Source organism: Letharia columbiana (assembly GCF_014066305.1).
Source record: "Letharia columbiana isolate WasteWater2 chromosome Unknown Sc0000025_s0, whole genome shotgun sequence".
Lineage (NCBI taxonomy): Eukaryota > Fungi > Ascomycota > Lecanoromycetes > Lecanorales > Parmeliaceae > Letharia > Letharia columbiana.
The window spans coordinates 262,753-276,972 of NW_023501067.1; the positions used below are offsets into that span (position 1 = coordinate 262,753).

At 46.8% G+C, this 14,220-nt stretch overlaps 3 protein-coding genes across 3 annotated transcripts; all 3 read right to left on the reverse strand.

The window, feature by feature from the left end:
* Positions 1 to 16: 16 nt before the first annotated feature.
* Positions 17 to 5,409, reverse strand: HO173_007567 (uncharacterized protein; the record flags this gene model as incomplete). Its single annotated transcript, XM_037309469.1, has 2 exons — positions 17 to 1,795; positions 1,858 to 5,409. 2 exons carry the CDS (start codon positions 5,407 to 5,409, stop codon positions 17 to 19), a joined length of 5,331 nt encoding a protein of 1,776 aa, XP_037163548.1.
* A 1,418-nt stretch (positions 5,410 to 6,827) lies between these two features.
* On the reverse strand, positions 6,828 to 9,946 carry HO173_007568 (uncharacterized protein; the record flags this gene model as incomplete). Its single annotated transcript, XM_037309470.1, has 17 exons — positions 6,828 to 7,067; positions 7,135 to 7,308; positions 7,469 to 7,503; positions 7,551 to 7,602; positions 7,652 to 7,706; positions 7,756 to 7,815; positions 7,870 to 7,906; positions 7,966 to 8,011; positions 8,070 to 8,306; positions 8,362 to 8,390; positions 8,463 to 8,469; positions 8,618 to 8,629; positions 8,687 to 8,759; positions 8,824 to 8,897; positions 8,949 to 9,045; positions 9,095 to 9,133; positions 9,300 to 9,946. 17 exons carry the CDS (start codon positions 9,944 to 9,946, stop codon positions 6,828 to 6,830), a joined length of 1,914 nt encoding a protein of 637 aa, XP_037163549.1.
* A 1,233-nt stretch (positions 9,947 to 11,179) lies between these two features.
* Positions 11,180 to 11,704, reverse strand: HO173_007569 (uncharacterized protein; the record flags this gene model as incomplete). Its single annotated transcript, XM_037309471.1, has 1 exon — positions 11,180 to 11,704. One exon carries the CDS (start codon positions 11,702 to 11,704, stop codon positions 11,180 to 11,182), a length of 525 nt encoding a protein of 174 aa, XP_037163550.1.
* Positions 11,705 to 14,220: the final 2,516 nt, after the last annotated feature.

The following is a 14,220-nucleotide window of genomic DNA, read 5'->3' on the forward strand; positions in this document are numbered from 1 at the left end:
CATGTCAAAAATATGTCTAGAAGTCAGCCTCTTCGGTTGGTGAAGGTATTTGATTTGGCGATCCGCGATATCTATTCCGCTTGACGCTTTCCTTGTCTGGGCTGTAACTACCGGAAGAGGTGATGGGCCTTGGACCAGTAGGCTTGCGCTGCATGGCAGCGCCGGAGGTAGAGCGCGGTGAGTCTTTCGCCTGCAGAAGATGGTCAGTTAATATGCTTTTCGAACCGACTAGTAAAAGGTGACTTGCAGTATCATAAGCGGAACCATTGCTATATCTCTGCTCAGGTTGCAGATGTTCTGTACTTAGAGGCGATGCAAAGGTTGGCCTGCTGTCTTTGCTCGCTAGCTTTGGCGGGCGCGACGGACCTGATGGAATCAGTGGACCATCATCTTTGACTTTTGGCGGTCGTGGAGGAGCAGAAGCTTGTTCGGCCCCTGATGTCTCTGAGTGTCCTGCATCGGATATTGGGGACAGGTTGCCAGCCAATCCACTATATCTGTTGATGGCACCTGGGACGTAACGAGCAAGAGTGGGGTCAGACCCAAAGGTGTCGGAGGTGGGCGAGATGGGAGAGCGGGAGCCGAAGTTCTGGGCTTGAGATTCGAGATGGTGCTGGAATCGATGCGTGGGTCCAGGACGTGGCTGGGGATGCTGCAGATTGAGAGAATTCCGATGTGCTTGATATTTCGGATCCTCAGATACTTGAGATGGGATCAGGGGAGAAGGAGGTCGGTTTTCTTGGGCCACATCACGAACGACATCATCGTTCTCGAGTGAGTCATTAGAACGAATACGGTCGTCCCCATGGTGGTCATAATGATCGTTTGTTTCATACGGCTGTAGGTCTTCTCCCGAGCGGGATGCCTCTGAGAAAGGTCGCTGCTGTCGTCGGTCCATGCTATTCCTGAAATTGTCCCCGACAGAAGAAGCTGTTGTCCTTGACCACCTGGAGATCTTCGGGAAGAACGATGAGCTGCTGGATTTGTGTTTGCGACTCTTATCTGTTCCTGTTCTCGGAGTATGCTCGTTACTTTGAGTCCCGTTTGGAACCTGAGTCTGCGGTGGAGTACCCAATGGCACAGACCCAGCTCGAGCGTTCTCCCTGGTAGGGGTGAGCAGCTGTTCGTTATGATTGTCAAGAATTCCCTGCTCATGCGGCTCAGGCTCCTCGTCCGCTTCAAGTACTGTACTTACTCGGTTCTGAGATCCGCGGCGACTGTCTCTATTTCTCATGGCGCTGGCTTCCCGTGATGGAGGGTTTGAGAAGTACCCGGATTGGCCTGTTGATCCGGTACCGGCCTGACCTTCTGGCTCATACCCGTCTGGGCCAGCTGCGCGCATGTTGTTATACGAATTCAGGCTGTCAGCGCGGTTATCTCCTCCCCCAGCAGGCCGCACGCCCTGAACAGCCTTCAACCCTTCGACTTCTCCAAGTAGATGGACCAGCATCTCTTCTATCTTGCCAATATCGTTCTGATTGCGGCTGCTGAGCCCTTTGAGAGCGCGCCTAAACACATTTCGTCTCTTAGCAGGCGAATCCTCTGCATCGTCCTCTGTAGAAGAGCGACGTTGATATTTGGGTGGTCCCAATGGCTGAGGTCGTGGGCCACCGACGACTATCTTCTGAATTGTACGGTCATGCTGCTTGTTACCAACGTCGACAAGAAGGTCGTCTTGCTCAGCAATGAACTTCTTCATTTCTTCGAAGGAGTTGCGCATCTCAGCTGCACTTCTGACCAGAGTCACCAATATTTCAGTATCTCTGGCATTGCGTTGGGCGTCCCTGACCGTAAGCTGGTACTTTTTTAGCATGGAGAACGGCACAATTGAATTGCACACAGGGGGTAGTCACTTACATGATCCATGAGCGCCACAATGTCTTTTGACTGGATTCTGTCAATGCCGCCGCCTGTAGCGCTGTCGTAGAGCGGGGAGCCCATTCCATGTGCCAGTCCATGCGAATTGGTGCTCAGATGCCTGTCGTGGCCTCGGCTAATAAATGGATCTTCATCTTCGGTCATGCCATCCCTTCCCCGGTCGTTGAAGGCTTTAGCATCTCTGAAGCGTATTTCCGGACTGGCAGCACCACGTTGAGGCCCAGAGATGTAGCCCTCGTCTTTGGGTGGACTAGGAACTCTTCCACCGGCCATATAAGTTTCGCGAACGGGGCTGAAATCATGCTTGGCGTTGGTCTCATAGTCATCATGAAACCTGGGCTGATAGTCGTCGTGTATTGACATTTCCCGCGATTTTCCTTGCTCTTCAAGGGAGCCTCGTCCGCTAGCTAAAGTCGCTGCGTTAAGGAAGCCTGCAGCAGCGGCCTTGAGGCTGTCTTGAGCACTTGAATCCTTAGAGGGAGACAAGAACTCTCCTTTGGCCTGTGGTGGGGTGGGCTTGTTTGGCCAGTGATCGAGATTGTCATTCTGATAGCCACCCATTGGTCCTTGGATGATGGAAGGGTTGGTGCTAATCTCAGAGTCCGAGTGCAAGCCATGTCCGATCTCAGGTATGGGGTCATCAGCTACTGGCAAGCCACTGGCACCCATGGGAATGTGCTCCTCGCGTTCATCCAGGGATCTAGCAATGCTCTGACGTGGAGAGTCTTTGGCAGAAAGCCTGTCATAACTATAGTGCTTCTCAGAGGATGACTTGGTCTGATGCTCGTGCTGCTGCTCCCTAGAATTTTGAGCAACTTCGCGCTCCGCATCAGCTTCCACCCGTTCTTGTTCGCGCGATCCAGCATATGATCTGTCTTCCTGTTTCGACGAAATCACTGAAGTCTCAAGAAGCGATGCAACTGCTGATTCAACGGCTACTGGTGTGCTTCTGTAATCAGGGTTTCTGCCAACGCCCACGGTGTGACGTTCTTGAGCGGCGGCAACTTTGTCGAGATATGGGGCATCCATGCTGTCATCTGTGTAGTTTGTCATATGCTTGTAATCAATCATAGAGTCTCGGTAGCTGCCAGAATCGCGATAGCGATCGTTCTTTTCATGTTCCTGCTCCAGCCACTCATCCATCGCAGGGTCTTTATCAGAGTACTCACCCTCCGTAAACTTCGAGTCGCGGAGCTGCGCAAGCACATCTTCACCTGGCTCGAAGTTGATGCCTTTGGGTCTGTTCGAACGAGTCATATCCACGCTAACAGGAGACGCCAACGATCTCATCGAAGCAGCTGAGTCCTTCTTTAGGGGCTGCTTCAGGGATGACAAAGAGCCTTTATGACCGAACGACTGCCGGTTAATCTCGCTTTCCTGACGACTAGAGACACTCTGGATAGGACTTAGGCCACGACTCTCCTGCTGATAGGCGAATCCGTGTCTATCGTATTGATCGTTGCGATCTGATAAGTTATGGGCAGTGAGACCAGCTGTTCCAGCCACTGCTCCAACAACACCTGCTTCCACCAGTTTTGAGTGATGCTCGTCATCCCGAAAGCTTCGATTGCTGTGTGGACTAGCCTCCGCGAGGTCTCCCTGCGATAAATTGCTATGATAGGTTCCTAGCCCTCCCCTTCGCGCATCTTGAGGTGTTCTGGTCGGCGTTCTTGAGGCGGGAGATAAAATCTCGCGGGGAGAACCGCGAGATACCTGTCGTATCTCTGCGGTATGTATTCGTTCCTCCGAAGGGGATAGTGTCCTTAACGTCCCTAATGTCCCATCGGTCTGTTCTGACAAGATTGAGTCTCGCGTCACTTCCGAACTTTGGATGTCGCTCCGCATCGGCATCGGAGGAACGTCATGCTTGTTAAAGATCTCTTCGGTACTCTCAGCAATGCTCGCACTTCGACTGTGACTCCCTTTACTCCTCCTCCTCCTTCGCTTCTCCCGATCCATGCTAGACCTTGAGTCATTGTGCTTCAGGTCATGATGGTTCAAAGCCGCAGCTGTAAGGATTCCTCCCGCAATGGCTCCAGCCGTAGTGTCTTTCAAACGGTGCTCCTTGCTTCTCTTTCGAGAGGGTTTCTCTCCATCACGAATGACAGTTTCCTCCGACATATCGCGCTCTGACCTGCGCTCAGAAGGCGAATCGGACTTTCTGTCCCGTCTGCTCTCTTTCCTGCCCTTAATCGAATCGCCCGATAACAGTGTCCCTGCATTGTGCTCATCTCTATTAAGAAACACCTTGGGCTTTCCAGAAACATCTGGAGCACTTGCATGTTTGGAGAGCTTGCGAGACAATTCGGTATGTGAAACGCTTCGACCCGAATCCACGGATCCCCTACTGTTCCGGTCGAACTTTTGGCGACTTTGCTGCATCTTCTGCTCTTGCTTCAACGTCTCCAATTCCGGCATGATTAAGCGGCGGATAGCATTCTCCACCGTCTCGAGCAATCTTGGGTTGGCATTGATTGAGGATTTTGAGGTTCCAGATCGGAAGGAGTATTGATCGCCAGATTCCCGTCGAGGAGAGAGCTGAGACGTTGTGAGGAGGCTTGACTCGGCACCACTGGCAAGCTCTTCCTCTCTGTATCCTTTGCTCGATCTGCGCCGCCTACTATTGACATCTTCGACAAGCTGCTCATTGCTGCCACTGCGGCTGCGAGTTTTACTGCTGCGCTTGTGCTTCCCACCACTGACTTCTCGAGGCCTTTCCACTAGCTTTTCCATAGCCTTGTGGGCTAGTCTCTCTTTACTGAGACTTCGGCTTCTCCTCCGCGATGGCGTCTTCAGAGTATCGGTGGTGACAACAGCATCTCTGCTTGTGCTTCGACTGCCGCGGCGAGGTGTCACACTTCCTGCCTTTCCCTCGAGCATGCTATCCGGTGGCATAGACGATATGTCGGATGGGTTCACATGAGTGTATCGCTCCTCCCTTGCTAGATTTAGGCCAGATAGGTCACTATCTTGGTCTCTATGCATTATTTCGACCTCCACAGGCGGGTATCGATGAGCTAAGCTTGACTCTTCCGCCGCCGATGTGTACGAGCTAATACTCTTGTCGTCCGCACTCTCTGTGGCCTGCCTCTCTCCCGTAGAGTGTTGGCCCAGCGATATCCGCCTTGTGTAAGAAGGCTTGCGACTGCCTTTTGACGCGGTGACCTGAACGTGCTCGTTTGTGTCTTTGATCTTACGCGCAGCTGATGGCGTCACCTTCACCCGGACGCTGGGCCTGGAATGTACGTTCGGTCCTTTTCCGCCCTCGAAGTATTCGATCAATAGCGACGTCTGGGAATGGTGCGAAGCGTGAGTAAGTGCACTCTCACGGCCTTTATCGCGGGAGTCCCTGCGCTTCTTCGTAGGTATGGTTACTGGACTTCCGTCTTCAGGTATCGAGTAGGATGTCCGATCTGTGCGGCGTGAGACGTCGGTAGCAAGGTCAGCCTCTTCACCGCTGCCTCCTGATGTTTGCAAGGTTGAGGACTCGGTTGGCGCTGGCAACGGCGGTTTGCGAGTCTCGATGCCCATTGCGATGTATCAACCTGTCTTGACCTCGAAGGGTATGAAGACGGACTAATTGTAGACCATTGATGGATGGTTGGTTATTTGAGACCACAGTTGAAGTGATATCAAGCTTCTGTGCGTGGTGCAGCGCCCTCAATATGGAGATGACGTGGGTTGGGAAGGCGCAGAATTTGGTGCAATGACCATGAAGGGAATTATCCGACTCTCGACGATGGTAGCGTAACGTCTGCAAGGCTGAAAAGAAGGTACAAGCCAGCTAAGGAGTAGTGCCTGAGTGCGTGGAAGTTGTGGAAGAGGCAGGGCGATCCGCTGTTGGAAATAGATGGCTGGTGATATCTTGTTTGTATCGGCCGAGCTCGACCGTAGCCTTCGGTTTCTCACTTGGCGAGGTCAGTATGGCCTTGGCAGCATTGAACGCTCAAAGCTCACCTGTAACTCCGCCGCACTGTATTCAGTGAGAAACTAGCAAGAGGAGAAAGAACTGGAGTGGTGAAGCTAAGATTGTTTCTGTAGAAACCTGAAGTCGAGGGAAAGCTGAAAGCTTGAGCCAGGGAACAACAAACGCAACCACCAAATTGTCGGTAAGCTAAGGGAATCGGCTTCGGTAGCGAGCTTTGATAGGTCGATATCTTTGGCGCCACCAGCTCTGCTCCTTGGTAAATCGTAACGCCCTTCTTCGACAGGCCTCTACGGAGTACTTTCGTAGGCGCAATGATTTGATTGATGAATCTAATCTATTTCTACACTTCTACACTTCCGAAACACATTGACCGTAGGTATTCTGCAAGACATCAACTGTTACATTATTGTTCGCTCGAAAATCCTTGGCATTTTCTTGGCATTTCTCCTGAGCTGTGCAGCGGTTCCTGTCTGCCGGAAATCTTGCTTTGCCACAAGCCGAAGATCTCCCGCCCCTCCTTCACAAAAGGATCTGCTCTGCTTGTGCCTTCACACGCTCAGAGTGAAGTGTGGCCAAAAAAATGAAAGACTCGGTCCCCAAAACATCATCCAAATCAAAGTTGTGTGATGCGTACTGACAGACAAACCTGCGGTTCTTATTTAGTCTTACCATTAATATTTGATCTTGGCCCGCGGGAAGGTCGTTAACCGGGAGACCGCTGAGAGAGCCAATTGCAATTGGATTCGTGGATGTCTGGGCATGCAAGATCCCGCGCTTGACAACTCATCAACTTCAAGCGCTCTCGGCCATGTCTGGGAGTTTACGGTATTGGGGAACTTGGGTACAGTAGGTACAAGAGATCTGTTTGCTACCCATTATTATTCTCAAGTCGGCAATATGCCACTGCCGTCAAATATTGCCCAATCGGTCTTGACAGCATTCCTCCTTGAGGGATGAGCACGTGGTTGAGCGACAACCAACACCTTGCTAAAAATGGAGAACACTGTTTCTTTTGCTAAAATCAATCTCCTTTCCGCTGGAACTTCTGCCCTTGTTTCGGTTGACTTCCGTACGCTCTCCTCCCTTCCTTCTTCTTGTCTCTGCTCATGCTTGCTCCCAACGTGATGTCAACGCGTGGAGGTGCAGAAAAGCCGAAGCTCTTTGCCACCTTGACGAGGTCGAGCTTGTGAACGTCAAAGATAGACCTTAGACTATGAGAGGCGTATGCTTGTAGATAGGAGCGGTAGCCATCTTTGGCCGACTACAGATAAAGACGGTCAGTCTTCGACGAAGGCCAGGGTCCAGAAGGAAGAAAAGGGAGACTTTACCTTGTTGAGGTAGTAGTTCTGATTGATCAACTTCTCCAACTGGCTCTGTATTGAGAATATTCGTTTTGCTGGGAACTCAAACTCCACTAACGGTACCCTTGCTTCTTTGAGATGTTTTAAGAAGCCTACTTCTGAAGGCTGCAGGAATAAGAGGCTTTTGCCTTTACCACCCGACTAGATTAAGGTTTCCAGGTTAGTATTGCCTGGTTGAAAAGAGCCTGGTTGAAGGGATGTATCGAGCCTTGAAACATGTTTCGAGAGTAAAGAACCACCCAGGACATGTCTCGAACTGGGATTTGTTCGAAAAGAGAGAACGTGGACCTCGGGTACTTACTCCTCGTGCTGTTCGTCCGACTCGATGTATGTAATCTAATCAAAGTCAATAACATCTTGCAGGAAATGGTCAAAACACATACCCCGAGGATCGTCTGGAGGGTCAAATTGAACAATCCAATCCACTGCAGGTATCTGAGCCCAAATCAGCTTCGGATGTGCAGTTGAAGTTGTTCCAACCCACATCAAGCCCTCTCGCAGCTACATCAGTTGCGATCAATGTCCCTTTGGTAGCATTGCTGGTCCAGCATTAGTCAAGTTCTCGGGAGTAAGACTAATTTTGCTCACCAAAATTCAAAGAACGTATTTGTTCGCTTGATCTGTTTCTGTTTCCCGTGGAGATCTAGCCTAATGACTCGTTAGTCGATCGAGTAAGATGATTTAGAAGAGGGGGATGCTTACACGGGAAGATCGATATAGTTTAGCAGCTCGGAATGGTCTGTTGGCAAGAGATCTTTAGCCGAAAAACCATAGCGGGCAGAAGGAGGAAGACAATACATTTCACACAATTACAGCTCGAGAAAAAAACTATGCACTTTTTGTTCTTGATCGGACCTGTCAGTACAACCGTGGACAAGTCTCCAAAATCCATGATGACACACCTTTTGGCGCTTCAAAAATGAGAAAAGGAGGAGGAAGCGTTTGTCTGAGTCGCAGACGACGTATCCCTGCTCCAATCCCTCCACTGTTGAGTGTTCCTTGGTGTTTTCGACATTGATATAAAGGGGTCCAGGTCGCAGTGAGATTCTTGCGAGGTCCTCGACTTTGGTAGTCTGCGTTGCAGAGAAAAGCATTGTTTGCCGCTCGTCCTTAGGGAGAATCTTAATGATTTGTCTCATCTGCAAGCATATCGTTAATTTATCACATCGTCTTATCATGAGGAACATGCCTGACCTCGTCTTCAAACCCAACTTCAAGAATTCCTGCTTGCACATTAGTATGGCTTGACCCTGCGCTCCAAAGCAAAGGTGTAGGATCTTCAAGTGTAAACCTACGATCTGCCTAGAAAAAGGTTTCGGAGTCAGCACTGTCTGTTCAAAAAAGTTTTCTGAGCCCTTAGACGATACTGAAGAGTTTGCACTCCTTAGACATGTCTTAAAGCTCAACATCAAGGTCGGATGAGGGGTTTTGGTCTCGGGAAATCCTTTACCTCATCTATAATCTATGTAACGAAGCAATCAGCTAACTTCGACATACTGTAAATGACTTAAAGACTCACCAGTGCTTTGATGTTTTTGTAGCCAAAGCCAGGCGTGTTTTGCAGGTGGTCCAGTAGACGCCCAGGCGTGGCGCTACCAGGAACCATTAGTCCAAGAACCAAAGATTTTTTTCGGAGCAACGCGAGTAGAGTCCTACATGACGAGGTTGATTCCCTTCGCGATTTTCTCAGCTTCGGCGCGTCGATTCGCTCCTCCCATAATGATTCCGTACTGGATTTATTAATTAACTTATACTTTAATCTTTCGAAGATATTCTCATACTGTTTGACTGTGATTTGCCATCAATTGACGCGCAACGCCGTATATCTGTAGGGCAAGCTCTCGTGTCGGTGAGACGACAATGACTCCAGTTCCATTTCTACGGTCAATTAGCCTGATTCGTAGACACAAATGCATCTCCGCCCTACCTGGGCTTGAATCTGAGAGCACTCAGCATCTCGACCGCACTATCATACATTTCGGAGTCAGCATTTCTTCATGGGAACGCAATTCCAGGTGCAACAAAGTTTCTGGGAGCGGTGTCGTAGTCGGAACAAGGGTACTGCTCCGGGAAGATGTCTTGAGTACACAAGGAATATGTCTTAGGACAGAATAACAAAGAAAAATCCATACGGGATTAGAAATGCCAAAGTCTTGCCGGAGCCTGTTTTTGCTGCGCCGAGAACATCTTTACCAGCCAACAACGGTGGTATTCCTCTCTGCTGAATCTCCGTCATCTTCTCAAAATTCATGTCCGCTATGGCTTGCATCGTCTTGCTCGACAAGTTCAGGTCCTTGAAGCTTTTGGGGTCAGAGCCTGTGGACGGTAATGATAAAGCCGAAGCCGATGGCACGTCTGTGTCTGCAGGGGGAGCATCATTCCTGTTCGCATTTATGGTTGCAACATTCTCAACCTCCTCTCCCCCCGACCCTAATGATTCATCTTCCACATCGTGTTTGTCCCTGAGAGCGTCACCCGAGGCCAGCCCAGCTCTTTTGTCCACCTCCTCTTCCACCTCCTCTACTGGGGCACCTTCCACAGCGTTCGCCTTTCTGGGACCATCATAAACAGGCTTTGACAGGGTGCCCTTTTGCGCATCGCCTTTCTCCTGATGTGTATGCTTCTTTTTCTTTTTCTTGGGAGGCTCAGACTTTGCAAAGCCATTGACTGAGGGAAGGACACTTGAAGCGTCCTTTGCTTCGGTAGATACTTCAGCCTCCACCACCTCACTGACGTGCTTGCGCTTTCGCTTCTTCGATCTGAGCTCCGTGTTCTCCATGTCTCAATCAAAATCTTTCTGTTGTTCCACGTCACAGTATTTATCGGTTTTGACAGAAGTTCCTACTTTCACAGATTCACGCTAATAAAATTTAAGCGAGAGGCTAGCGGGAGATCTCTACGGATAGCAGGGATAGCCTTCCGGTGGGGCGTGGGCAGATCTGGAGAACATTGTCTGAGATTCCTCATCTTCAACCTCTGCGCCGACAAATTCTGTCAATGAGAAGGAGGGCACTTCGTGAAATCAAACAGCTACGGCGTGCAATATCAGGTCAATACCATGAATGGAAAGGAAGTGTATCTTTTGACACCCCGACTGGAGTCTTACAAAGATAACTTAGCAACGCGTACCTGCATGATCTGGTGATTTGTACTTTTTGTATGCTATATAAGAATCGAGCACTAAAAGAGAGGAGAGAGTCTTATCATCTTATGAGAAGAGTTTCCTTGCCCCAGACCCTTATTATTCGTTGTCGATCTTTGGTCAAAGTTAAAGCGGTAGCTTTTATAGAGGTCTGCACCGAAAGTCCTACACCCGCACTAGTGCAGCCCTAACCCTACTTTCGGAAAGCGGCTCTGTAGAGGGGAAGCCTAAAAATATCTTCTCACAGCGTATAATGGGATTTAAGGTATTTCTTTTAGCCTTAATAGGGGTAGTAAGCCCCGAAACCTGGCTAGGGCTAGGTGCGATTCCGAAGAACTTCAGACGTATTGTCTAGGTAACTCTTTAGGTGGGGCGTTATCCGAAGTCTGAGTGTAAGAGTCTTGGCGGGTGTAGGACTTTCGGTGCAGACCTCTGTATACCTCAGCCAATGCTAAGAAAAATACCATTAGCGTACTTATAAGGTGGCTGAGCCAGATTTGTATGGTAGCCACACCAAAATAAGGCGCGACGATGCTGACACCTTACTGTCGCTGCCGCTGTCGCCGGAGACCTCTCAGCTGTACCCGCTGGCATTGCTATCGGTTAGGGCGGGATTTGTATGGGAGGTGTAGCGGAGTTTGCGTTATAATGAGAGACCTCGCTGCCGCCTCCTATGGGGCGGAGAACGACTCAGTAAGGCTGGGCGGAATTTGAGTGGGAAGACGTCGTCACCGTTACGGTATCTCGGGGCTATCAGGGCGGAATCTAATGAGAAGACCGTCGCTGTCGTCCTAATATTTCTAGCGTCTCGAGACGAAATCTACCTCGCCGTTGCTTTATGGGTGTTTCATTGGGGGTTTAGCTAGCTATCTAGCCCTCATCCTCGCTATCTACTGAGACCTTTGCAGGGTTAGTAGGCGCCTGCAATTTGGACACGTCATAGCCGGCATTGTCGGACTCAGTGGCCCCTTTGTGTAGACGACACCACCAATAGGATGACTGGGTGCCCGACTTGGTGATGGGATTGTTGGGCTTATTGCATACCCAGAAGTTGTCCATAAACGGCCACAGTTGGGCGAATTCCTCAGCCGTCCACCGGACCTCCTCTCTTACATCAAACAGGGTCTGACGAATTGCCTCAATATTCGGCGGCAAGGCCATAATTGTTGATCTCAAACGGGAGACGGCTACTTCATCAGCACGCGTCTTTCTTCGCTTGGTCCCCTTGCGAGACTCTTTCTGATCTATCGACGCGTCTAAGGAGGTCTCGGCCTTGCGTTTCAAGGAGGAAGAGGAGGGAGGGGCAATGGATTTCGGTGACGATGATCTAGACGCGTCAGAATACGTGGCCCTACTCCATTCGCCGCCGCTGTCGTTATTATCCTCTTCCTGCATCAGGGGTAGGAAGTCGTCGTCTGAAGACTCCGCCTTCGGGCTGCGGTCTCGATCAATGCCCTCCGGGTTGCTACCGTATTAATCCAACTCCTCCTGAGTATCCTCGAAGCCCCCGTACTGAGGGGGTGTCAGGGACTCAATGGTGTGTGTGGTAACTCTGTATTGTAGTATGAAGAGAATACTATCTATATAGGATTATTATAAGTGTAGGCTTCATAGTAAGATAGAAAGACCGAAAGGCCTTGGCACGCTAAGCTTAATTGGGCTATAATATAAGTAAGTAAGGTCGTAAGGTTATTAGAACTGTGATATTACCCCTCTCTTTAATTTGAAGCTCCGGCGATGATTATTATATAGTAGATATCGATCTTATAAGAAGTATATCTAAGCGTATATGAAGTAATATTCTTAGATGTATTAATTTAGTATTTCGTTACGATGTTAAGGTCTTTCTATAAATTAATATAGCTGCTATAAATTAGTAGCGCTAATAGAGGAGATTATTCTGAAGGTCTTTTAAATAATAAATAAGGGTTAACGGCCTCGGGGTGATAATAGTAAAAGTCTACTATTAGATTCGAATATCCTACTATATTCGTAAATAGTTATTAGAATAGATTTTCCTCGATCTTGAGGTTCCTATATCTAATTTTATATATAAGATATTCTCTCTTACTAGTTAAGGGATTATTCTTTTATTTATCTAATTTAGATTAAACTATTTCTTTAGTATCGTAGATTTCACCTTTTTTATTAATATCGATAAATGGCGATGAAGGCTCGATTTATTCTAGTAGTGGGTTATTATTATCGAGATGTAATAGCTATAGATAAAAGATAAAGTAAATATTATTTATAAAAGTAGAGAGTTCTAACTCGTAAGCGAAATTATTTAAAGCTTTAGTAATTTTAAACGATCCGAAATTCTTATAATTTAGTGATTTGCTGGGGCGTATGGTTTTAATATTTCTTCTATTAAGTATGATTATATCTTCGACTCTAAATTCTAATGCCGAAAGCTGGTGATGATTAGCTTATTCTTTTTATAAAGCTTGTAATTATTCGAGTTAACTTTTTAGGTAATTTCTTATAGTATCTATCTTCTTAATGAATTTATCAGCTAACTTAATATCTCTCTTCGCTTTTTAACTAGCGGACTAATTTTAAAGGATTAGGGGTTTTATTCTTAAGCGGGGAATGTATCCTTTAATAAGAAGAAATAATAATATGCTTAATAAGATATTCTTATTGGAGTTAGTTTCGAACTCTGCTATTAGTAATAAATTTATTTAATTATCTTAGTTATAATTAATATAAGCTTTAAGATATTACTTTAGAGCAGCGTTAGCGTTCTCTGTTTATTTATTAATTTCGAGGTGGAACGTAGTAAAGAGTTTAGATTTGGTTCTAATTCTTTCGTATAGTCTTCTCTAGAAATATGCCGTAAATTGAATGCCTCGGTCGGAGATAATGGTAAATGGATATTTTTTCTCTCGCTATATAAATTCGATAAAGGCCTAAACTACTATTTTTACTTTCAGAAAGTTTAAGAGAACGAATTTCTTCTTCTTGTTAAGCCTATCTATAACCATTATAATATATTAATAGAGATATTTATATCTGAGGTAAATAGGTAATAATATAATAAAGTTAATGGAAATGTCTTATTAGTATTATTCGGGAATGAGAAGGGGTTTAAGTAGACCTTACTTACCTTTTTTATAAGTCTTAGATCTTTTATAGATATAATAGCTCTTGATATAGCGGGTAATGGAATTCGTTATTCTTGGCTAATAGTAAAGTCTACTTATTCTATTATAGGTTAATAATCTACTAGCGTAGCCTTCGGGTGGAAAGTTATAAATGTCTCTGATGATTTTGGTTTGTAATTCGGGAATGTCTAATATGTATAATCTGTTATTGACGTATAATAACCCGTCGTAAAGGTAATAATCACTTAATTTCAGTTTAAGATTGTTCTTGATTATTTTAAGTGATAGCTTCCTCTATTTAAATACCTTTAACTAAATAATTTTTTAAGCGGTATTGTCGTAATTATAAGTGTTCTTTATCTGATATAATAACTCAGAAGCATTAGTAGCAGAGACTTCTCTCGATTCTTCTAAGAACTTCTCTTAAGAAGTCTTTATCGAGGCCCTTAATGATAATTCTTTATTAGACTTCTTACTATTAATATTGTCTCGTTCGCTGAGTTTATATAGCATTACAGTTAGAGAGGTAATATTTTCTTTTATATCGTCTAGAAGTATAGTGGTTAGATGTATGGCGTTCTTGATACCTTCGTTAAGATTGTTATCTTTAAGAATTATACGATATCGATAACGGGTATAATCGTCGTCCTCGTTTTTAGATAGATCTCCTACTCGTCGGGTGAGGCTATTAGATTTAATACTTTATTTTCTTAAGCGATAGATAATACGGAAGTTAAATTCGGATAGAAACTTCGTCTATCTTATTTGGCGGGAGTTGAGTTGTTTAGATAATATAAAGTATTA